Source organism: Pristiophorus japonicus, chromosome 20 (assembly GCF_044704955.1).
Source record: "Pristiophorus japonicus isolate sPriJap1 chromosome 20, sPriJap1.hap1, whole genome shotgun sequence".
NCBI lineage: Eukaryota > Metazoa > Chordata > Chondrichthyes > Pristiophoridae > Pristiophorus > Pristiophorus japonicus.
This window is the reverse complement of record NC_091996.1, coordinates 62,948,392-62,971,237: the sequence shown is the minus strand read 5'-3', so window position 1 is coordinate 62,971,237 and position 22,846 is coordinate 62,948,392. Positions and strand designations below refer to the sequence as shown.

Here is a 22,846-nt window from a genome sequence, read left to right as displayed (position 1 = left end):
CAAAGGGGACAGAAGTACAGATGTTCAGAAGCTGAGCCACCACAACCTGATTTCTGCTCATCGTGGGCACAGTAAGGGTTTCTGGCAGCCGGGTTTAGTGGGGGGGTGGGTGGGGGTCACACCAGGTTGGAATTAGTAAGAAAAGGAAAGCTGCTTTGTTACCAGAAATCAGTGAGTTGCTGCTTTACTGCTTGTGTTTTGCAGTTTAAAGGGTGTAGAATTATTACAGGAATTCTGACCTGATGCTTGAAGCCTAGTGTCTGGCTAGAATTTAGCTAGTGTGGTTGCTAAGCAAAGTGATGCTGATGCCTTCTCTCGGGGTTCCTTGTGGCATTGAGAGTGAATCTCTCTCCTCTGCCAGAGCTTTTTCCTCATGGGGGGAATGGAAAATGGTCTGCCTCTGGCTTGAGTAATCTTACTGCATTCAAACCGCTCACTTGTCTCTCTTGCCATGCAGTTGTCCAGTGACAACATCTGCTTCTAGTTTGCATTACAGGATGGGTCGTTGGTGATTTACTTGGATTTCAAACACTCATCACAGGTTTGGGTTTGACTATGAAAATAGTGACTTGAATTTTTATACAGTAACAGTGTGGAAGTTGATGGCTGTGTTTGCAGTGCACATAATTGTTGGATATTCTCCCCTGACTAGTGCTTTCAGTCTTCTCCTGGTGTACGGTTTTATGTGCAGCAGCACTCCTCCAGTACCTCATCCGAATGTTCATCTCATGTGTGAGCCTAGATGCTGTTTGTCATCCGAGCTGAACATAATCCTTTCCTCATCTAGGCGCACACTTTCCAAATGGGGTCACTTGATAGCGAACAGAAGTGGGAACTTTTACTGATTCTTTTTCCCTCCTGGCTGAAGGGTACTGAGGTCAATTGTGCTGTCCAAACTCCAGTCAGCTAACTCAGCACAGACCACGGTTTGAAACTGGAATGTTCCTGATCTGTTTTTAAAAAAAAAAAAAATGTGGGTCTGGGCTAGATACCTGCTCAGATTCAGCATCATCAGTCTGACAGAAATAGACCCCAAACTCCTTTTGACCAGGGGTTCGTCTGTACTGCTCTATATTAAGTTGGGTGGGGGAGCAGTGAGCGAGAACTGGAACAGTGAAACTCCTTGTACTGTAACACTGGATATTGTACATTTGCACTTGTCCCCACATACATTGTTCCTTTCTTCCCAAAGATGGACTAATGACTTGGCGAGATGAGGATGATTGTAAACCAAGAAGCTGATTTATTTTAGATATCCTGTTTTAACAGTTACATTTATTCAAGCCTATTTTGTAACCCTCCTTGTAACATGGAAAATTTGTGTCACATTGACTGTTAGCACTCTTCTGACCAGTAATTTCTCTGAATCTAGTAGACACTAAGCGCTCTAGTCTGACTCCTTTACTTGTTGGTACAGACTGTCCCTGTGGAAATGTTTTTTTAGTTGGACAGGAGAGCAAAGACTTGACCTCTGGCCCTCACCCAGGGTTGGTTACCTGAGCAGCCAATCAAACGTGATCCTACCAGGGTGTGGACTTCCAGCCAACTAACCCCTGCTAAACTGGCATTCGAACATGCAGTAAGCTTTTACACATGGCAAGTGTTGGAATGTGTTGACTATCTCCCCGCTGTCTCAAACTGACATGGATGAGATTTTCAATGATTGGGGACAACTCAAAAACAGATTTAAGCTGCCCCCTCTTCCCCCCCCCCCCCCCCTGCCCCCCTTAGTCTTGGTGACTCCATGTTGCTTATCTCTTGTAAATTAAAAAAAAATGTTGCTGAACCCTTCAATACCGACTCTGACTTGATGTCAAAACCATCTTGCACCTCAAACCAAAAATCCCTCTAATTCAAATCATTGACAATCCCCAAATGTAGCAATCTTTGTGACTTGATGTTTCATTTGATGGTTTCATTTGGGGGTGGGGGGGATGAGGGTGGTGGTGTTTTTGATGTAAACCGGCTGAAGTTGGTGTTTTGCCTGTTTAGCAATGTGCTTCGCTAGCAATAGATTTATAAAATGAGTTCATTAGGTTTCAGATGTAATATTTCTACCCCAGGATTATAATTTGTCTCTGAAGAAGAGTTTGATGAATGAGCAGTCTGGTTCTCATGTTTGGGATTTACCTAACTTGAATTGTCCTGGGTTTAAACAATGAGTGTTTAATGCTTGTCATCAAAACTTGTGCTCCAGGTGGTTAGTGCAGTCAGAAACCTGACGTAGTAGTGCTATAGTTTAGCACCTCTCTCAGGCTGCAGTGGTTTAGCTAATCGGCCTGCACTATGTTCTCCTCCATACTGATGTCTGATGTTGAATAGAATCCCATAAGGACTGTGTTTCATTTTGCTGTACATCCTAGCCTCTGTTTAACACACATTTGGTAATGTTGTATTGGGGGCTTTGAGGCTTCACACACACTTCCAAGCCTGACATCCCAGCTCTCCTTTGATTTATTTGGGAAAGGAGCTTTCTGGGTGTTTTTGGAATGCTGTGAATTATCATAAATATTTTGGAGATGGAGGTAAAGAGGCTCATTTGTAAATAGCTGTTAATGTTATTGCCAATAAATATGATTACATTCCAATTTTTCATGCTTTTCAGGGAGCATATGGTGCGGGCAAAGTCCAATTCACTAAGTGACATGCTAGCAGTAAGTATGGGGTTCGCTTTGTTACCTCGGTCTACTATTCAATTATCTTTATTCTTTTCCTTTCGCCCATTGTGATTCTATTGTCCTCGTCTCCTTTTATTTCCCTGTCCTCAATCTTAATTGAAAAAGCAAGCGGGCCACTAGTTCCTGGTCTTTACTTGGTGTGTAGATCAACAGAGCAAACCTCTGATGCTTCCACTGTGATCTCCCTGTCACATACGAACACACATACTCCTACTGTCTACCTTTCTCCTTCCTGCAGGACCTCTCTCCCTGGGTTTCATAGGGTGCAGTGGTGGCCTCAAGAACTCGCTGTTGGCCCGTGCTGTGCTGCTCTTGAGCCACGACCCTGAGGCTGGTCTTTGCTGGGCTACAACCCCACTGCTGGTCGTTGCTGTGCCACGCCCAGGCCAGCATCGAAGCACTGACCACACTCGACCAGCTCCGTTGGGCGGGCCATATCATCCAAATGCCCGACAGCTGGGAATCCCTGGCCAAAGACTGCCCTAAGTGGAGGAAGAGCATCTGGGAGGACACTGAGCACTTCGAGTCTCGTCGCCGAGAGCATGCAGAAAACAAGCGCAGGTAGCGGAAGGAGCGTGCAGCAAACCAGAATACCCACCCACCCTTTCCTTCAACCACTGTCTGTCCCACCTGTGACCGAGACTGTCATTTCCATATTGGACTGGATAGTCACCTGAGAACTCACTTTTAGAGTGGAAGCAAGTCTTCCTCGATTTTGAGGGATTGCTGATGATCCCCCTGTAACGTAACATGATGTGACTGAAAATGAGAACGTAGCATGTGGAGAGTCGTGGATGTGAATGCATGGTGAGGATACAGAGACTTCAAGGGGATATAGACTGGCTAAGTGAGTGGGCAAGAATATGGCAAATGAAATACAATGTGGAGAAATGTGAAGTTATCTACTTTGGTAGGAAAAATAAAAAAAGGGTTTTTTAAATGATGAGAGATCGGGAAGTGTTGATGTTGGGGGACCGAGGTGTCCTTGTTCACGAAAGTTAACATTTGGGTACAGCAAGCAATTAAGAAAGCAAATAGTATGTTGGCCTTTCTTACTAGAGGATATAAGAGTAAAGATGTCTTCCTGCAATTATATAGGGCCCTGGTGACACCGCAGCTGGAGTACTGTGTACAGTTTTGGTCTCCTTACCTAAGGAAGGTTATACTTGTCATTGAGAGAGTGCAACAAAGGTTCACCCGATTGATTCCTGGGATGGGGGGATTGTCCTCCGAGGAGAGATTGTGTAGACTAGGCCTAAATTCTCTCGAGTTTAGAAGAATGAGAGGTGATCTCATTGAAAGATGCAAAATTCTTACAGGGCTTGACAGGGTAGATGCAGGGAGGATGTTTCCTCTGGCTGAAGAATCTTGAACCGGGGTCACAATCTCAGAATAAGGGGCTGGCGATTGAGATGAGGAGAAACTTATTCACTGAGTGGTGTAACTTTGTAATTCTCTACCCCAGAGGGCTGTGGAGGCTCAGTCTTTCAAGACAGAGATCGATAGATTTTAGGATCTTAAGGGAATCAAAGGATATGAGGATAGTGCAGGAAAGTGGAGTTGAAATAGAAGATCAGCCATAATCTCATTGAATGGTGGAACTGGCTCGAGGGGCCGAATGGCCTGCTCCTCCTAATTCTTATATTCTTGTTATGTTCAACCACTTTATGGTGCAGGACTTTGATATGCTGCTGCATTTCTGAAGCTGAAGATATTGAAGTCCACCCTTGCCGCTTTTATTCCAGTAACAAACTGAACTCCTGTCCTTTTGCTCTCAACTGTTGTCAACTCTCTGAAATTGAGGGGAACTAAGAGTGCTACCATCTTCTTTTTGGTTACCGTTACAGGCAATTATTCTCCCACCTCTCTTTCCTAGAATCCGGACACCACGAAAGCCAAATTGATTTCTCGAATGGCGAAGATGGGGCAGCCGATGCCATTTCTTGCAGGAGCCCTCTCTGCACAGCCTGATTCCAGTGACTCGGAACTTGAGGTAATAAGTTAGCAAGACCACAGCTTTGTATAGCAGTGTTTCCATTAACATACTTTCTGTATTAAATGGGTTTTTTTCTGTTCTGTTTGGTTATAAGATCAAAATAAGTAAGGGACTACATGATGTACTACCACGAACTCCACCCTTGAGCACATAGGAGTTTGTAAAACTTAATCTAATTGTGGCTTGGATAGATTTTCTGTGTATTTTATTGGAGTTTAGATGGTGTCCTAAAAAGCAATAGTGGGCACCAGTGTTCCCTGTAAGCTGCACTTGGTTCTGTGAGGCCTATTTCTTTCAATGCGTGGTCCTTTTAAATTTCCCTGCATGCGCACTATGGCAATTTATAAATGATTCCTCCATTTTGGTTCCAGGTCAGAAGCACCCAGCATTAAATAACTGGCTTCCCCCCCCCTTTTTAACATCATTCTACAACTATAACAGAGTGTGGTAGGTTGTCATAATGTATTTTCCTTCAGCTAAACACTGATGTCATCATCTTCACCTTTCGCCACAAGCTCCATACTTTGCCACCAATTCCATCTCAATCCCCAGCCGCTGTCTCGGGCTGAACTATGCTGTTTGCAACCATGGTGTGTTATTTGACCCCGAGCTGATTTTCTGCCCCTGTATCCTTTCCATCATAGACTGTCAACTACCATCTCCATTGCTCACCACACCCATACCTCAACCCATTTGCTGAAATCCTTCTCCATACCTTTGTCACCTCTGGAATCGACTATTCCAATGCTCTCCTGGCCTCCCATGCTCCACCTCTAAACTTCAGCTCATCCTAAACTCTGCTGCCTAAATACCATTCTGTATTAAGTCCTGCTCATCCATCACCCTTGTTCTCTCTAACCTACATTGGTTTCCAGTCCATTGATGTCTCATTTAATATTCTTAGTCTTGTGTTTAAATCCCTTCATGGACCTGACCGCCGCAGTGTTTAACCTCGTAAAATTCTTCCTCCCCACCCCAAACTCTCCTTGACTCTGACTCTTGTCTGTTATACATTTCGCACCTTCTTTCTCCCCATCTCTGGTAGCTTTGCTTTCAGTCATCAAGGGTGCAAACTCCCATTGCTTGTCTAAGCCCCTCTGCTTCTCGACCTCCCTCTTCTCCTTGAAGATCCTTTTTTTTTATAAAAACCCTCTGACTAAGCTTTTGTTCACCTTTTCTAAAAGCTCCTTATTTGGCTTGGTGTCTTTTTTGGTTTCATCTGTCAATTGTCATTGGACCATTTGTGTTAAAGGCGCTATATAAATTCAAGTTGCATAGTATGGTTAGATTCCAGTTTGAAAGTCGAGAATCATAATCTCGTAATCCTTATCCTATCCAATTATAAAATAACTATTTAAGGTGTAAGAAGTTCCCATTTAGTTCACCTTTTCAACTATATCTCCATGTAGCAAGTATCATCTTTGCACTCGATACCCTGGGGAATAATATGACTTGTGGACTGGTTTGGGTGATTATGACTTGAGCGCTTGTTGTAGTTCCAGTCTCCTTCATCCACGATCTCCTTAATGTTCTATATCAATGCCACAGGATCATTCGTCAAGGGGAGCCCCGCTTGCTGCCCCGTCAGCTCAGCACACTTCACATCCTGTTCACAGTTTACCCCCACAGCAGCCTCCACCAGGTAAGGCCTTTGCTCAATTAGCTTTCGCAACTCTCCGTCACATTTTATCATGATTTGAATCATTGAAGTATTTCTCCGTAGGGTTAATTTCAATTGGGGCTTGTACAAATTTTATTTTGATCAAATGTCCTGGGGATTTACTTGGTACCTCGTTCTGTTGTAATGCCACCATTGCTAATGTAGCAATGGCGAGCTCTCTGCAGGCCGGAGATTGAACCTGCATATCCCTCATCTTGTGCTGCTCAATCATCATAGTGGGCACCCACTCACTACTGGGCAGCTAGTTCCCAGAAGTGTTCAACCTTTGCTAACTCAACCTTGCATTTTTAAACCTTTCCTGTATTTGTCGTTCCTTGCAGGCGCTTACTTTACTGGATTATCACAAATTTTCTGATTCTCATGTCACCTTTTTTTTGTATTAGCAGTGCCGGTTTCTATGCTCGCATCATCCTCTGCAGCACTAATGCCGGTCGCTCTGCCTGCACAGCAAGGACTAGCTGGCAGTGGTCAGTCTTTCCAGGTACATTGCAATATCTTGCATCAGTTTGGGATTGAATGAGCATAGGTAAGGGGCAAAAATTGTCACTCTTAACTTTTTCTTAATTTAGAACCCTGAGGTTTGTTCCTAGCATGTGATAGTCCAGAGTATTTCCTGCCTATTTTCAGTTACTGAACCCTTGAGCTACATTCACCGAACTGAATGTTTACACTATCAGATAGTTGTGACTTAATTTTGATGCAGAGCCTGGAGTATGGTTATCAGCTGAAAAAGATCCAAGCTGAGCTTGACATGAGTGATACCTCATGATTAGTCATTTTTAGCTTATAGAATAGACAACATCTTGTATTTATATAGCGCCTTTAACATAGTAAAAACGTCCAAAGGCGCTTCATGGGAGTGATTTATTAAACAAGATTTAACATCAAGCCACGTAAGGAGATATTGGAGCAGGTGATCAAGAGCTTGATCAAGGAGGTAGGTTTTAAGGAGTGTCTTTAAGGAGGAAAGAGAGGCGGAGAGTTTAGGGAGGGAATTCCCGAGCTTCGGCCAAGGCAACTGAAGACTGTCGCCAGTGGTGGTGATGAAAATCGGGAATGCGCAAGAGGCCAGAATTGGAGGAACGCAGAGATCTCGGAGGGTTGCAGGGTTAGAGAAGGTACAGCGATAGAAACATGGAAAATAGGTGCAGGAGCAGGCCATTTGGCCCTTCGAACCTGCACCACCATTCAATATGATCATGGCTGATCATGCAACTTCAGTACCCCACTCCTGCCTTCTCTCCATAACCTCCAATCCCCTTATCCGTAAGGGCCATATCTAATTCCCTCTTGAATATATCCAATGAACTGGACTCCACAATTTTCTGTGTTAAAGAATTCCACAGGTTCACCACTCTGGGTGAAAAAGTTTTTCCTCATCTCGGTCCTATATGGCTTACCCCTTATCCTTCGACTGTGACCCCTGGTTCTGGACATCCCCAACATCGAGAACATTCTTCCTGCATCTAACCTGTCCAATCCCGTCAGAATATTACATGCTTCTATGAGATCCCCTCTCATTCTACTAAATTCCAGTGAATATAAGCCTAGTCGATCCAGTCAGTCTTCCCATGTCAGTCCTGCCATCCCAGGAATTAGTCTGGTGAACCTTCGCTGCACTCCCTCAATAGCAAGCACGTCCTTTCTCTGATTAGGAGACCAAAACTGCACACACAACTCGAGGTGTGGTCTCCCCAAGGCCCTGCCAAGGGACTACCATCTAATGCTGTAAATATCTACTCCATTTGAAGCATTGAATGCGGATAGTGTCTGTACGCCAGCCTCTCGCTGCTTTAAGAATGCTTCAAATGGAGTAGATATTTGACTGGAGGGGTAGCTAATGTAACACCACTGTTTTAAAAAGGAAGAGAGAAAACGGGTAATTATAGACAGGTTAGCCTGACATCAGTAGTGGGGAAAATGTTGGAATCAATTATTAAAGATGAAATAGCAGCACATTTGGAAAGCAGTGACAGGATCGATCCAAGTCAGCATGGATTTATGAAAGGGAAAACATGCTTGACAAATCTTCTGGAATTTTTTGAGGATGTAACTAGTAGAGTGGACAAAAGAGAACCAGTGGATGTGGTGTATTTGGACTTTCAAAAGGTTTTTGACAAGGTCCCACACAAGAGATTGGTGTGCAAAATGAAAACACATGGTATTGGGGGTAATGTACCCACGTGGTAGAGAACGGTACATTACCCCCAGTTGGGAGCAGAGTTGGGATAAACGGGTCCTTTTCAGAATGGCAGGCAGTGACTAGTGGAGTGCCGCAGGGCTCAGTGCTGGGACCCCAGCTCTTTACAATATACATCAATGATTTGGATGAAGGAATTGAGTGTAATATCTCCAAGTTTGCAGACGACACTAAACTGGGTGGTGGTGTGGGCTGTGAGGAGAACGCTAAGAGGCTGCAGGGTGACTTGGACAGGTTAGGTGAGTGGGCAAATGCATGGCAGATGTGGTATAATGTGGATATATGTGAGGTTATCCACTTTGGGGGTAAAAACACGAAGGCACAATATTATCTGAATGGTGACAGATTAGGAAAAGGGGAGATGCAACGAGACCTGGGTGTCACGGTTCATCAGTCATTGAAAGTTGACATGCAGATACAGCAGGCGGTAAAGAAGGCAAATGGTATGTTGGCCTTCATAGCTAGGGGATTTGAGTATAGGAGCAGGGAGGTCTTACTGCAGTTGTACAGGGCCTTGGTGAGGCCTCACCTGGAATATTGTGTTCAGTTTTGGTCTCCTAATCTGAGGAAGGATGTTCTTGCTATTGAGGGAGTGCAGCGAAGGTTCACCAGGCTGATTCCAGGGATGGCTGGACTGACATATGAGGAGAGACTGGATCAACTGGGCCTTTATTTACTGGAGTTTAGAAGGATGAGAGGGGAATCTCATAGAAGCATATAAAATTCTGATGGGACTGGACAGGTTAGATGCGGGAAGGATATTCCCGATGTTGGGGAAATCCAGAACCAGGGGACAGTCTTAGGATAAGGGGTAGGCTATTTAGGACTGAGCTGAGGAGAAACTTCTTCACTCAGAGAGTTGTTAACCTGTGGAATTCCCTGCCGCAGAGAGTTGTTGATGCCAGTTCATTGGATATATTCAAGAGGGAGTTAGATATGGCCCTTATGACGAAAGGGATCAAGGGGTATGGAGAGAAAGCAGAAAAAGGGATACTGAGGGAATGATTAGTCATGATATTGAATGGTGGTGCAGACTCGAAGAGCCGACTCCTGCACCTATTTTCTATGTTTTACAGCAATAGGTGGGATTCCCTCCCTATCGCTGTAATCTCCTCTAGCCCTATAACCCTCTGAGATCTCTGCGTTCTTCCAATTCTGGGCTCTTGCGCATTCCTGATTTTCATCGCTCCACCGTTGGTGGCTGTGCCCTGAGCTATGGGGCGACGCACTCATTGTATTGCTTTGTTGATAACCACATACTGTAACTTGCCAGACATGGACTCTGGCTTCACCCACTTGAGCAGCAAGTTGGCCTCTGGAATCACCTGTTCTCATGAGCTCGTCACTGATTCTTCCTGTGCACTGGTTGGGAAGGTATGAAGGATGTCTGCCTGCCCAGCTAAAGGAGGAAATATTGAGTTCCCAACTGTGGTGAGTGAAGGTGGAAAATGAAGGAGATTTGAGGTTTTTTTAATAACAATTACACAATCTGTTGATCTTTTCTGTAATTCAGCCATACACAGGGATGTCCTATGGTTACCCTCAAGGCCATGCTGTTCAGACCCAGCTTCAGACAGTTGGGCCGATGTTCCCAGCCCAGGCACCACAGTACCAAGGTATGAGGGTAGTGTTTGTCGCAGGCACTATGCTAATCCTGTTGCATTGTCTGCTTCATGGAGGCTTCTGAAATGAATCTTGACAAACTGTAAGTCATTATGGCTGCAGTGTGAGCAACCAGTGCTTTGCATATGCTATGTTGCAGTACGGTTGACATAATTACTTAGTCTTGTGGGTCTTGCATTCATTGGCTAGTTGGGGAGGGTGGGGGTGGTGGTGTGCACACGTACCTGTCTTGTACTATAGGTCTTGGTGCACGGTGCTTGATGAGAGTTGCGTTTATGGGGCCTCGATGTCCAAATTGTCTGGCTCACGAAGCCCCAGTGACTCGCCCTCCTGCACTCCACTCAATGGAGCAGCAAATTAATGGGTGCTTTGTAGTTTGTGGGTAGGCGGAGTGCTGCTGTGATTTTCTTTTTTTATTTTCAATTGCACAAAGTTAATTAATTTACATCGAACGATATCAGTGTTTCGTGGATTGCAGAGTGTCATAGTAAGCAACTCTATGTCGCTCCACGAGAACATGTCAACACCCTTGGTGGACATCATTGTGATTCTTCTCTTCTGTTTTTAAAGCTGCTGGTGACGTCACTTCCTTTATGATGACGGAGGCGCGGCAGCATAACACTGAGATTCGATTGGCCATTAGCAAGGCATCGGATAAAATTGACCAGCTTTCTCTTAAGGTGGGTTGATGTTGGAATCTGCAGCTTGGCGTGTTACAGAATGATGGGTCAATAATTAAACAAATGGAGAGTGTTGCCCCTGATGTTACAGGGGCGATCCACTTGGAACTGAACCATAGAGACCAGAGACATCTCAGCACAGATGAGGGACTGAAGTGAACTTGGCTGATAGCAACTGGGGTGAAAATTGGGAATGCTGTGAAAGGGAAAGCTAGCGTTCCCATTCCTGAATTCTGTCTTATTGATACTTTGCTAGCAGTGTACATGTGTAGACAGACACACGCCTGTAATTGATAGCCCCTGGGTCAGATGCAAGTATCAGCGGCCTATTTGACCGTGAATGATCAAATTTACTTGTCGTGACCAATAAATATTGGTCTTGCTCGCTAAGGCCGTGACACATCTACGAAAAAAAAAATGGGTGAAGACAGAATCAGGCTTGGATATGATATCCCCCACAGTCAAATAGGCTGCTGATGCTTGCTGCTGATACAGGGGCTATCAACGATGGGTGTATTGACTTGAGGACGTGGGGACTCGGCTGCAGGGTCAGGGATACAAATGTGGTGTATTGCAACCTGATGCACGAGTGTGAGGGGCGGGTAAAAGACAGGGATGTATCTGATTTTAAAAAAGTACGTCGCCACATCTTGTTTGGAGAATATGGTGAAGCTGACGTCTGTACTTCCATGTCGCAGATGGAAGACTTGCAGAAACACGTGAGCGGTCCCTCGTTGTTCCCCGGCATTTCATCAGTAACCATGGAAACCAGCATGATCATGCATAACATCCAGAGGATTATCCAGGCAAGTGTGCATATCTGACTGCTTTCCTCCTTTCACATGATGTTGGGAGGGGTATGGAGTCCTCCCAAATGATCAGGCAAGTGCCTGGAATGGAAGCCCAAACCGTGAGAATTTAGTGGTGCTTGATACTAGAAAGTTGCTGATGTTTCGCCATTCCTTTGTGACATGGTCTTGCCAGCTTAATCTTCGAGTTGTCTGTCATCCCTTGGGGCATGTATACAATCTCCTTTCTGCTGACTTTTCTGTAGTCCACAGTTTTAAGATTAATTTTCTGTTGATCCCATGGTCTCACTTCCATATGGTATTTGTGATGGACCATTTGTTCTCCATTGCCTGTACCGTGCAAATGGTTTGCTGCTCCCTGTGTATCTGTATCCCCCTCCCATATAGCCCACTCCCAACCAGCTTGCCTGGAGCTAGGATTTATGTAAGAGAGAGAGACCAAGATTGTAGCCCCCAGTTAGTGAGTTAGTGATGCTGAGAACTCTGCATTGTGGACTTTGTGCATGTTTAATGGCCGATGGCATTGTCCTGGTGCGTATTTTAATAGTCAGTGGCGCTGTCCTGGGTGTTAATGACCACAAACACTGCATCCTGGTGTATATGTTAATAGCCATTAACACTGGCGCCATGCTCCTGTATGTGTTACGAGACACGGATACCGGCACTGTGCTCCAACACTTATTGGCTGTCATTGTGTTAATCGGCACTGGCACTGTATCCAGAAGTGTTCATTGCGCCTGGCACTTTTTCCTGCTGATGTTGGTGCTCTGCTCTGGTACATATGTTAATGGGCACTGGCACTTCTCAGTGAGTGGAAAGTACAGCTTTGTACTCAGTAATTTGTGTTTTGTTTTCCTTTTCCATCCACTCTGATCCTTTGCAGGAAAATGAGCGGCTGAAGCAGGAAGTGTTTGACAAAAGTAGTCGGATTGAAGAACAGAATGGGAAGATTAGTGACCTGATCCAGAGAAACCAAAGGTACTGGGGAAGAAATCAAACCGCATTGACCCCGAGCAGCGTGAGGAAAGATGAAGGAATGGATCGGAACAGAAATCAGTCTTTGGTTTTAAATGAGCAGGTTTATTTGAAATCACATTATCTTGTTGATGCTTGTAGGTACTGGGAGAGACTGCCATTTCACCACTTGGGGCAAGCTTCCATGCACTGTACAATCATGCAGAGGTTTGGGTGGCTTGAACCCAAGTGGACAACTCAGATGCTCAGCTCATTTGGCAGTATTATGATTGGCAATGGACAGCAAAGGTAAACTGTTTGGAATATGAGGGGTTGCTCTTCTAAGGTTAAGGTCTATTGGGTTGGGTTTGCATCTGGTCATATTGTGCCTGGTGTAGGAACTTGAGTAGACCGTTTGGCTCATTGAGTCCATTTCATTTTTATCATAGAATAGTTACACCACGGAAGAAGGCTATTCGCCCTGTCTGGCCAGTGCCAACTCTCAGCTAGTCCCACATTCCACCCCCCCCCACCCTTTTCCTGCAGCCGAGCAATTTTTTTTCCTTCAGATACTTATCCAACTCACTCCTGAAAAATAAAACTGAGTCTGTCTCCACCACCCTTTCCAGCAGTGCATTCCAGATCTTAACCACTCGCTGCGTAAAAAAGTTTTTTCTTGCATCGCCGTTGGTTCTTTTGCCAATCACCTTAAATCTGTGTCCTCTGGTTCACGGCCCTTCTGTCAATGGGAACAGTTTCTCTGGGCCCAAGTTTCCACATGATTTGCACCTGATTTTTAGGAGCAACTGGTGGAGAACGGACTATCTTAGAAATCGCAATTCTCCACATTTTTTTTTCTGCAGTTCTAGTCAGGTAGAACAGTTCTACTTTGGAACAGAATTTTTTCTTCAAAAGGGGGTGTGTCCGGCCACTGACGCCTGATTTCTAAGTTTCCACAGTGAAAACGTACTCCATACTAAAGTAGAATGGAACAAGTGAAGATTTTTGTAGAACTGAAAAAAAACCTGTTCTACACATTAAAAAATCTGGCGCAGGTTACAAATTAGGCGTCCAGAACGAGGTGGGGGGGGAGAGGGGGGGAAGGGAACTCATTAAATTCTACAATAAATCCTTATTTATACTTCTACAAATATTATACAAATAAATCCAACCTGAATAAACATTTATAAGCAAAGAAAAGATTAAATAAACCATCTTCCGACCTGTGTGAAAGTGCTTCAGGCACGGAGAATTCTGCAGTCAGCCTGAGACGCCCGTTCTTCCCGCGGGGGGGGGAAAGGGGAGAGGAGGCGCCCGTTCTTCCCGCGAGGGGGGGTAGGAGGCGCCCGTTCTGCCCGCGGGGGGGGGGGGGGGGTAGGAGGTGCCCGTTCTGCCCGCGGGGGGGGGGGGGGGGGGAGGGAAAGAGAGGAGAGGAGGTGCCCGTTCTTCCCCGCGGGGGGGGTAGGAGGCGCCCGTTCTTCCCGCGGGGAGGGGTAGGATTCGCCCGTTCTGCCCGCGGGGGGGGGGGGGGGGGGTAGGAGGTGCCCGTTCTGCCCGCGGGGGGGGGGGGGGGAGGGAAAGAGAGGAGAGGAGGTGCCCGTTCTTCCCCGCGGGGGGGGTAGGAGGCGCCCGTTCTTCCCGCGGGGAGGGGTAGGATTCGCCCGTTCTGCCCGCGGGGGGGGGGAGGGGGGAAAGAGAGGAGAGGAGGTGCCCGTTCTTCCCCGCGGGGGGGGTAGGAGGCGCCCGTTCTTCCAGCGGGGTGGGTAGGAAGCGCCCGTTCTTCCCGCGGGGGGGGTAGGATTCGCCCGTTCTGCCCGCGGGGGGGGGGAAAGGAGACAGTGAGAAGGCTGCAGTGAGATGTGCTGATGGCAATGTGCTTTTATTAAAAAAAATGTTCAAAAATTAAACAGCTACAAAGAACAACAAAAATGGCCGAGTGCCAATGTTTTTTTCACACTGAGCATGTGCGAATGCTCCAACGCGCACGCGCAGCGTTGCCGGCAGGAAAAAAACTAATTTAAATAGTACCCGCCCCCTCCCACTTACAAAATCGGTGCCAGTGTAGGCTCCGCCCCCCCTGGGCGCCGCGCCAGGCAGACAAGGAGCTGCAGAACGCTCCAGAATCGGGAGGTTTTTTTTAGGCGTGAAAAACGGGCGCCCAGCTCGGAGGGGCGCCCGTTTTTTTATCGTGTGGAAACTTGGGCCCTCACTATCTACTCTATACAGACACCTCTATCAAATCTCCAAGGAGAACAGCCCCAGCTTCTCTCGTCGATCAATGTAACTGAAGTCCCTCATTCCTGGAATCATTCTTGTAATTCTTTCCTGCACTTTTTCTGAGGCCTTCACATCCTTCCTAAAGTGCCCAGAATTGGACACATTACTCCAGTTGGGGCCAAACCAATGTCTCATACAGGTTCATCATCATTTCCACACTTTTGTACTCTTAAACCTCTATTTATGAAGCCCAGGATCCTGTACACCTTTTTAATTGATTTCTCAACCTGTCCTGCCATCTTTACCAATTTATGCACTCATACCCCCAGGTCTCTCTGTTCGTGCACCCCCTTTTAGAATTGTACCATTTAGTTTATATTTCCCCTCATTCTTTCTACCAAAATGCATCACTTCACATTTTTCTGTGTTAAATTTCATCTGCCACGTGTCTGCCCATTTCACCAGCCTGTCTCTGTCCTCTTGAAGTCAATCCCTCTCCTCCTGACTGTTCACTATATTTCCAAGTTTTGTGTCATCTGCAAATTTTGAAATTGTCTGCTGTGTATCCATGTCCAAGTCATTAATATTAAGAAAAGTAGTGGTCCGAGAACCGAACCCTGGGGAGCATCACTGTATAATTTCTTCACGTTCAAAAAAACAACCGTTCACCACTACTCAGTCACTTAGCCAATTTGGTAAGCCGAATGCCTTTTGGAAATCCATGTACACCACATCAACCACATTACCCTCATCAACCCTCTATTATCTCATCAAAAAAACTTTATCAAGTTGGTTAACATGATTTGCCTTCAATAAATCCGTGCTGGCTTTCTTTAATTAATCCACCCCTATTCAAGTGACTGTTAATTTTGTCCCTGTTTCTAAAAGCTTCCCCACTACTGAGGTTAAACTGACTGGCCTGTAGTTGCTGGGTTAATCTTTACACCCTTTTTTGAACAATGGCGTAACATTTGCAATTCTCCAGTCCTCTGGCACCACTCCTGTATCTATGGAGGATTGGAAGATTATGGCCAGACCTCTGCCATTTCCGCCCTCAATTTCTTCAGCATCCTAAGATGCATTCCATCCGCACCTGGTGATTTATCTACTTTAAGTACAGCCAGCCTTTCTAATACCTCTTCCCAATTTTTATCCTATCAGGTGCCACCACTAGCACCTCCTTCACTATGTCTATGGCAGCATCCTCTTCCTTGGTGAGGACAGATGTAAAATACTCATTTAGTACCTCAACTGTACCCTCTGTCTCCACACATAGGTCTCCTTTTTTGGTCCCTAATTGGCCACATCCCCCCTCTTACTATCCTTTTACTATTTATGTGACTATAGAAGGTAATCCAAAAGTCTTCTATGTTGGGTGCCATTCTATTCTCATACCCTCTCTCTACCCCTCTTATGTTCTTTTTCAGTTCTCTGCTGATCTTTCTATTTATAGCCTGATTCTTGGATGTATTTGCAACTTGACATGTCATATGCACTCTTTAAAGGCAGCCCATTGATCCACTACGGTTTTGCCTGCCAATCTTTGGATTCCCGTTTACCCGGTCCAGATCGTTCTCATTCCACTGAAATTGGCCTTCCTCCAGTTAAACATTTTTACTCTAGATTGCTCCCTGTCCTTTTCCATAGCTAATCTAAACCTTATGATGCTATGATCACTGTTCCCTAAATGTTCACCTCCTGACACTTGCTCCACTTGACCCACCTCATTCCCCAGAACCAGATCCAGCAATGCCTCCTCCCTCATTGTGCCGGAAACATACTGATCGAGAAAGTTCTCCTGAACCCACTTCAAAAATTCTTCCCCCCCTCTCTGACCGTAACACTATTATGATCCCAGTCTATATTAGGATAGTTGAAGTCCCCCATTATTACTACCCTATAGTTCTTGCACCTCTCTAATTTCTCTGCAAATTTGCTCCTCCAAATTGTTCCCACTATTTGGTGGTCTGTAGAATACACCTAGTGTAATGGCACCTCTATTATTTGTTAACTCTAGCCATATAAATGTTGTCCTTGACCCTTCCAGGACATCCTCCCTCTCCAGCCCTGTAACATTCTCCTTAACCAATGCTGCCACACCACCTCTTATCTTTCCTGAACATCTTATAACCAGGAATATTTAATACCCAATCCTGCCCTTTGAGCCAGGTCTCGGTTATTGCCACAACATCGTATTCTCATGTGGCTATTTGTGCCTGCAGCTCAATTACCTTGTTTACTACGCTTTGTGCATTCACATACATACACTGTAAACCTATCTTAAACCATCCTGTATTTTCTTAGTTGGACCCCACCTAATACCTTACTGTTTCTTACTGTAGTGCTCTCTGCCTCTCTCAATTCCTTGAGCACTTTATTTCCCCTTTCTAATGTTACATCCTGGTGCCCATCCCCCTGCCAAATTAGTTTAAACCTCTCCCAACAGCACGAGCAAACCTCCCTGTGAGGATATTGGTTCTGGCCCTGTTGAGGTGCAACCTTATCCGGTCTGTACCGGTCCCAATGCCCCAGGAATCTCCCTCCTGCATCATCTCTCCAGCCACACATTCATCTGCTCTATCCTTCTATTTCTATACTCATTTGCATGTGGCACTGGGAGTAATCCAGAGATTACTACCTTTTTGAGGTCCTGCTTTTTAATCCCTCTCTTAGCTCTCTAAAATCTGCCTCCAGGACCTCATCCCTCTTTCTACCTACATTGGTGTTACCAATATGGAGCCCGCCCCCCCCCGCCCCCCTCAGAATGCTTCACAGCCACTCAGTGACATCCTTGACCCTGGCACCAGGCAGGCAACATACCATCCTGGGGTCACGTTTGTGGTCGCAGAAACGCCTGTCTGCTCCCATGACTATCTAATCCCCTACAATTATTGCTCTCCCATTACTCCTCTCCTCCTCCCCCCGCCCCTATTCAGCTGAGCCACTCGTGGTGCCGTGGACTTGGCTCTGGCTGTACTCCCCAGAGGAACCATCGCCCTCATCAGTACTCCGAACCGAATACTGGTTGGAGAGCGAGATGTAGTCTGGGGAGACTCCTGCACTATCTGCCTAGTCCTCCTTTTCTGTCTGGCGGTCACCCATTTCCTCTCTGGCTGCACACTCTTAAGCTGCGGAATGAGCACCTCCTGAAACCTGCTATCCACGAAGCTCTCAGCCTTACGGATGCCCCGCAGTGATGCCAACTGCTGCTCAAGCTCCGAAAATCGAAACGAGAGTTCCTCCAGCTGACGGCACTTCCTGCATATGTGTTTGTCCAGAACGTGGGAAGCATCCTGGATATCCCACATGGCGCAGGATGTGCGTTCCACGGAACAGAGCTGCCCTGCCAAGCCTCTATTTAATAGACACTGAACTACTATACAGAAACTTAAGACTAAGATGTCTCTACTTCAAGTTATTAATGTAGGCCCAGAAATTCCGCTTTCTCCTTCTCGCGGGCATTTGACTAGATTTTAGAGAAAAAATACGCACCTACCTGAAGCTGCTGCCCCCGCTCGACTTGCCGATGCACAGGCCTCCTCTTGCTGTGCATCGCAGCGCATGCACGTCGGGACGTGCGCAGGCCTGGAGCTGGAGTCACATGGCTCTGAGCAGCCAATCAGATATAGTATATTCTCATTCACAGTAACACGAGTTTCGTAGGTCTGAAACTCCTATTACTATGAATGAGAAACCCCCCAAACACCAAAACACTAAAAAAAAAATAGAAAATATACACTACATATTTAAGATTCATTTAAATTAAAGTTACTAATGTCTTAAAATATATTCCCGATCTTTTAAAAAGTTTTTAAAATTATGCCTTAAAATAAACTTACTGTTGGGAGGGTTTTTAAACAATAAATGTTTTCATGATTTTATTTTGTTTTTTGCGAGTTTTAAAAAACTTGCGCCTGTAAAAGTAGGCTATGCGCCTACTTTTTCAGCGCAAGATTTTTGAGTACATTTGTATGTGTAAATATCGCAAATTTGCACGTACAAATGTCCTCGTTCCAGATATGCATGAGATCTGTCGAGCCAGAAACTTGACAGATCGGAAAAGTTGATTTTCAGCGCATGCGCAATGCGTGCTGAAAACCAGCTTTTCCTTTGCCTTCCCGGGTCCATTGAAACTTCGTACAGGCCCGGGGACATCGGAATTTCAGGCTCGTATATTAAGTTATTAATTTAATATAGCATTAACAGTGACTACTCTGCTAACTCTTGCTTTATCCCTAATGAGCTATTTAACCCTGGTCCCTAACTTAAAGAAAAAAACGGTGTGACCCTTGCCTGCAATCCTGTGACGACATTCCTGGATTTTTTTTCTCAACGCTGCTCTGTTTATATTCTCTCTGCTCCTCCCTGCTTCCTCTCCGGTCTGTGCATTTTGTTGGCCATAACTATTCTGTTTATTTTAATCCCAATTGTCTACGCTTTCTGTCTCTCAATATTCAAGTAATTATCCTTCTCCCTTTCAAGTGCCCCAACTCTCCATCTATGGTGTTGAGAGACAGTGCATTCCACAATCCTTTGAGTGAAAAGAACGTTGAATTCCCTGACTGAAAACTCAAGATGTGCGGCACTGTTGAGCGCTGAATCCAAACCACGAGACCAGCAGGGGAGGCTAGCCGTGCTTGATACGGTCACTGGGAGCAAAGATGCACCCTCCATATCCTATCAGAATTCAGCAGAATCGGAGATTGAGCCTACATCCACTGCTCTGTGATGCACTGCCACTCGTTGAAAACCATTTTAGGAACATTGGAACAGGAGTAGCCCACTCGACCCTCGAACCTGTTCTGCCATTCTGTTGGATCCTGCCTGATCTGTACCTCAATTCCATTTATCCTCTTTTGCTCCATATCTCTTGCTACCCTTCTTTAACAAAAGTCTAATGATCTCGGTTTAACATTTCAATTGACCTAGCCTTAACAGCCTTTTGGGGAGAAGAGTTCCAGATTTCCACGACTTTGTGTGGAAAAAGTGTAACCTGATTTCACTCCTAAATAGCTGAGTACTTTTAAAGTAATGTCCACTTGTGGATTCTTCCACTAGAAGAAATAGTGTTTTTCTCTAACCTTTTGAACCCCTTCATCATTTTAAAGACTCTTATTAGATTGCCCCTCTAAATTTAAGGGAATATAAGCCAAGTTTATGCAAACTGTCAACATAACTTAACACATTAAGTCTCAATATCATTCTGGCGTATCTGCGCAGTACCCTATCCAAAGCTAATATCATCTTGCTGAGGTTTGGTGCCCAAAATTGAACTTGCTACTCTAGATCGGGCCTGACCAAGACTCTGCACAACCCAAAAAAAAGGAGGAGGGGGTACAAGTTGTTGAACTTTTGTATATTAATAGACTTTTTCAGTATTACTGACCCTTGCTGTGACGTGCTTATTTACTGCTAATTTTCATATGATCGGAATCACTGGACTGTCCAAGTCAAGTCTGATGAGTTGATGCTTGAAACCCATTGAGACATTGAAACCACTTGTCCAGGAATGGGGTCTGACTGATCCAGATCTTCTCGAGCATAGTAATTCAAACTTTTTTTTGTCCGCCCTTCATCCTCATTTCCTGTTCTCCCCCACTTATGTGTGTCTCTCTTGCAGATATGTGGAACAGAGTAATTTCCTGATGGAACAGAGGAATGACTCTCTGATATCCTCAACGGAGAATAACCAGGCTCGCATCCTGTTTGCAGAGCAGGAGAAGGTGAGATTGTGTTACCTATATCCCATGTAAGTAGGTTAAGATTATCGTGAAGTTAAGGTGGATTCTTGGGGGTGGGTGGCGGGGGAGAGGCACATTTGGGTGCGAGTAGTTTATCCCCCAATGCGGAATAATCAATACAATAACCTCAGCAAAGCGCAAGCCTCATTAATAATCAGATTGTGACAGTGTGAATCCTCGAATGTAACATTGATATAGAACACAAGAAATATAAAAATGCTAAGGTGCAGTCCATTGTGAATGAAGGTATACTAGTGGCCGTGTGCAGAATCACTGAAACCAGACCGACATATATCCTGGCCTTGCTGACAACATCCTGGAAATACTAGCCCAGCCTGGCTTAGAAAGCCTTCTCCTCTGCCACACAATGTAGGGGAAGTCTGACCTGTGCATTTCCGAGTCGAGAAGCAGTTCACAATACTCCAGGCATTCCAGTACTATTTCCCCTCGTTTCACCTGTCGATGAACCCTTCAAAGAGTGTAGATGTATTTCTGTCCCAAAATGTAAAATTGAGACTTTTTTTTTTAAAGAAAATGCTGCAAGTGCGCGCTAATCATTCTCCCAGATCCAATACTTGTGACTCTATGTTCTAAAAGATATTGCAGTTCACACCAGGTTTAAAAACTCAAGCGAGTCGGGCCCCATCTGAATGTGGGAGACACTGGGATAATGTAAGCACGTAGCTGCTGTGTGTACGGTCTTTTTCTTATCACACCACAGTTTGTTCTTTCCCTCTCTGGTTCTGTTGCTGGACACCAAAGCAAGTTCTTTACTATTTAATTTGTGTTTACTGTGCACTTTTGCAAATTTGTTCTCGTTTTGCAGTAAATTGTTTTGAAGTTTGATTTAAGAGGGGTGGTGGAGTAGCTTGGCACCTGGTCTCAAATGCAAGTGTAATGAAAGTACCTCGATCTGCTGGCTGTAGGAATCCGGCGTGAAATGAGTTGAGGCAGATTCATTCCGGTTACTTGTGGACATGGGCCTACAACACACAACTATCCTTAATTTGGCACTAAATAGTAATCTCTGTCAGACAGCACAGGATGGTGGGTGTGATGAATGAAAAGCTTGTCTGTGGTGCTGTTCTAAGAATAGGGCTGGGGTACAATGTTGAGGTGGAACAGAGGGAGCTTAGCTCGGCATTTAACTTCACTAGGAGTGCTTGATGCTGAAACAGGGTGTCCAAAATGGCAAGTGTTGCATCCTCTGCTTGAGCACAGAATTCACAAGAAAACCTATAATTTTTATCACAAAAATTGGCCATGTTTTTCCACTAGTGCATATTGCTGTTGAGAAAATATGACTGTCTGGACAGAACCTGCCAGTGTGAGCTGTTTTGTGATAAGTTGGTAAACCAAGTCCCAATGGGTCCTGGAAAATATCGTGGCCTCTCCTCTACTGGTTGAGAAATGCCACAAAGTCAAAACTCACTTTGTGCTGTGGTCTCTTGGGCTATTGTGCTTATGGGTGTGTCTACCGCTCTCTTCCATGCAGTTGCCACGCAGATAATGGTTTGTGAATGCACATGGGTTACTGTCTTGATCTGACTGCTGAAGCTAATCTCCAATTGTGATCTGTATGATGGTTGAATGATTCAGATGGTCATCCTGCTTTTGAATGTAGTTTCATCTCCACTTATAAATCTCTGACCTGCAGTCTGGAAAACTTGGACTATATGTTTTTGTTTCCTGCCACGTTGCATTGTTAATCTCTGCTGCCACCTTCAAAATGTGGGTGGTGTTCAAACTACAAAGCTTTGTATGCAGTGGAACCTGAAGGCGGAACACATGGCTGTTGCACAATGTCAAACCTGCATATTAAAAACACATTCTGTGCGTTTCCTCCCCTCAACAGAAGTTTTTTTGAGGTTTTAAGGGCCATAAACTGCCCATGCTTTCTTCTGTTTATCAAGATATTAAAACCTCAGTTACATTTGACTAACACACAAAAACATTTTATCTTTTACCATGGAACTAACACCTCTAGTAATCTTTTCCCTGAAGACAACAAATGTGCAGTGCAATAGTACATGAAACTATTGGCCTTAATTTTCTCTTAAATCATAGGCATAAGTTCCACATAACCGTAATACTAAAAAGTAACTTTAAAAAAAAAAACATCTCCAGTACCATTTAAAATGTGGGTACATTTACAGGATACACAGTAAACAATTTTTGAAAGAGTAACATTATTCATATCTTATGAGCTTTGAATAAATCAGAATTTTTATTATCCCTTACATTGAATCACAAATGACATGGAGGCA

General features: G+C 44.9%; 1 protein-coding gene across 6 annotated transcripts in view; it reads left to right on the top strand.

The window, feature by feature from the left end:
• LOC139232535 (FK506-binding protein 15-like) overlaps nucleotides 1–22,846 on the top strand; it is an 83,919-nt gene that overhangs the window by 22,615 nt on the left and 38,458 nt on the right. For 4 of the 6 annotated variants that reach the window (XM_070862885.1, XM_070862882.1, XM_070862884.1 and 1 more), the window contains 9 exons: nucleotides 2,606–2,654; nucleotides 4,555–4,671; nucleotides 6,223–6,316; nucleotides 6,739–6,836; nucleotides 10,069–10,171; nucleotides 10,749–10,858; nucleotides 11,557–11,664; nucleotides 12,551–12,645; nucleotides 20,459–20,561. In XM_070862885.1, coding sequence (XP_070718986.1) covers nucleotides 2,606–2,654; nucleotides 4,555–4,671; nucleotides 6,223–6,316; nucleotides 6,739–6,836; nucleotides 10,069–10,171; nucleotides 10,749–10,858; nucleotides 11,557–11,664; nucleotides 12,551–12,645; nucleotides 20,459–20,561 — 877 coding nt within the window. The remainder of the gene's footprint in view (nucleotides 1–2,605; nucleotides 2,655–4,554; nucleotides 4,672–6,222; nucleotides 6,317–6,738; nucleotides 6,837–10,068; nucleotides 10,172–10,748; nucleotides 10,859–11,556; nucleotides 11,665–12,550; nucleotides 12,646–20,458; nucleotides 20,562–22,846) is intronic. The other 2 variants (XM_070862886.1, XM_070862883.1) reach the window with 1 other exon arrangement.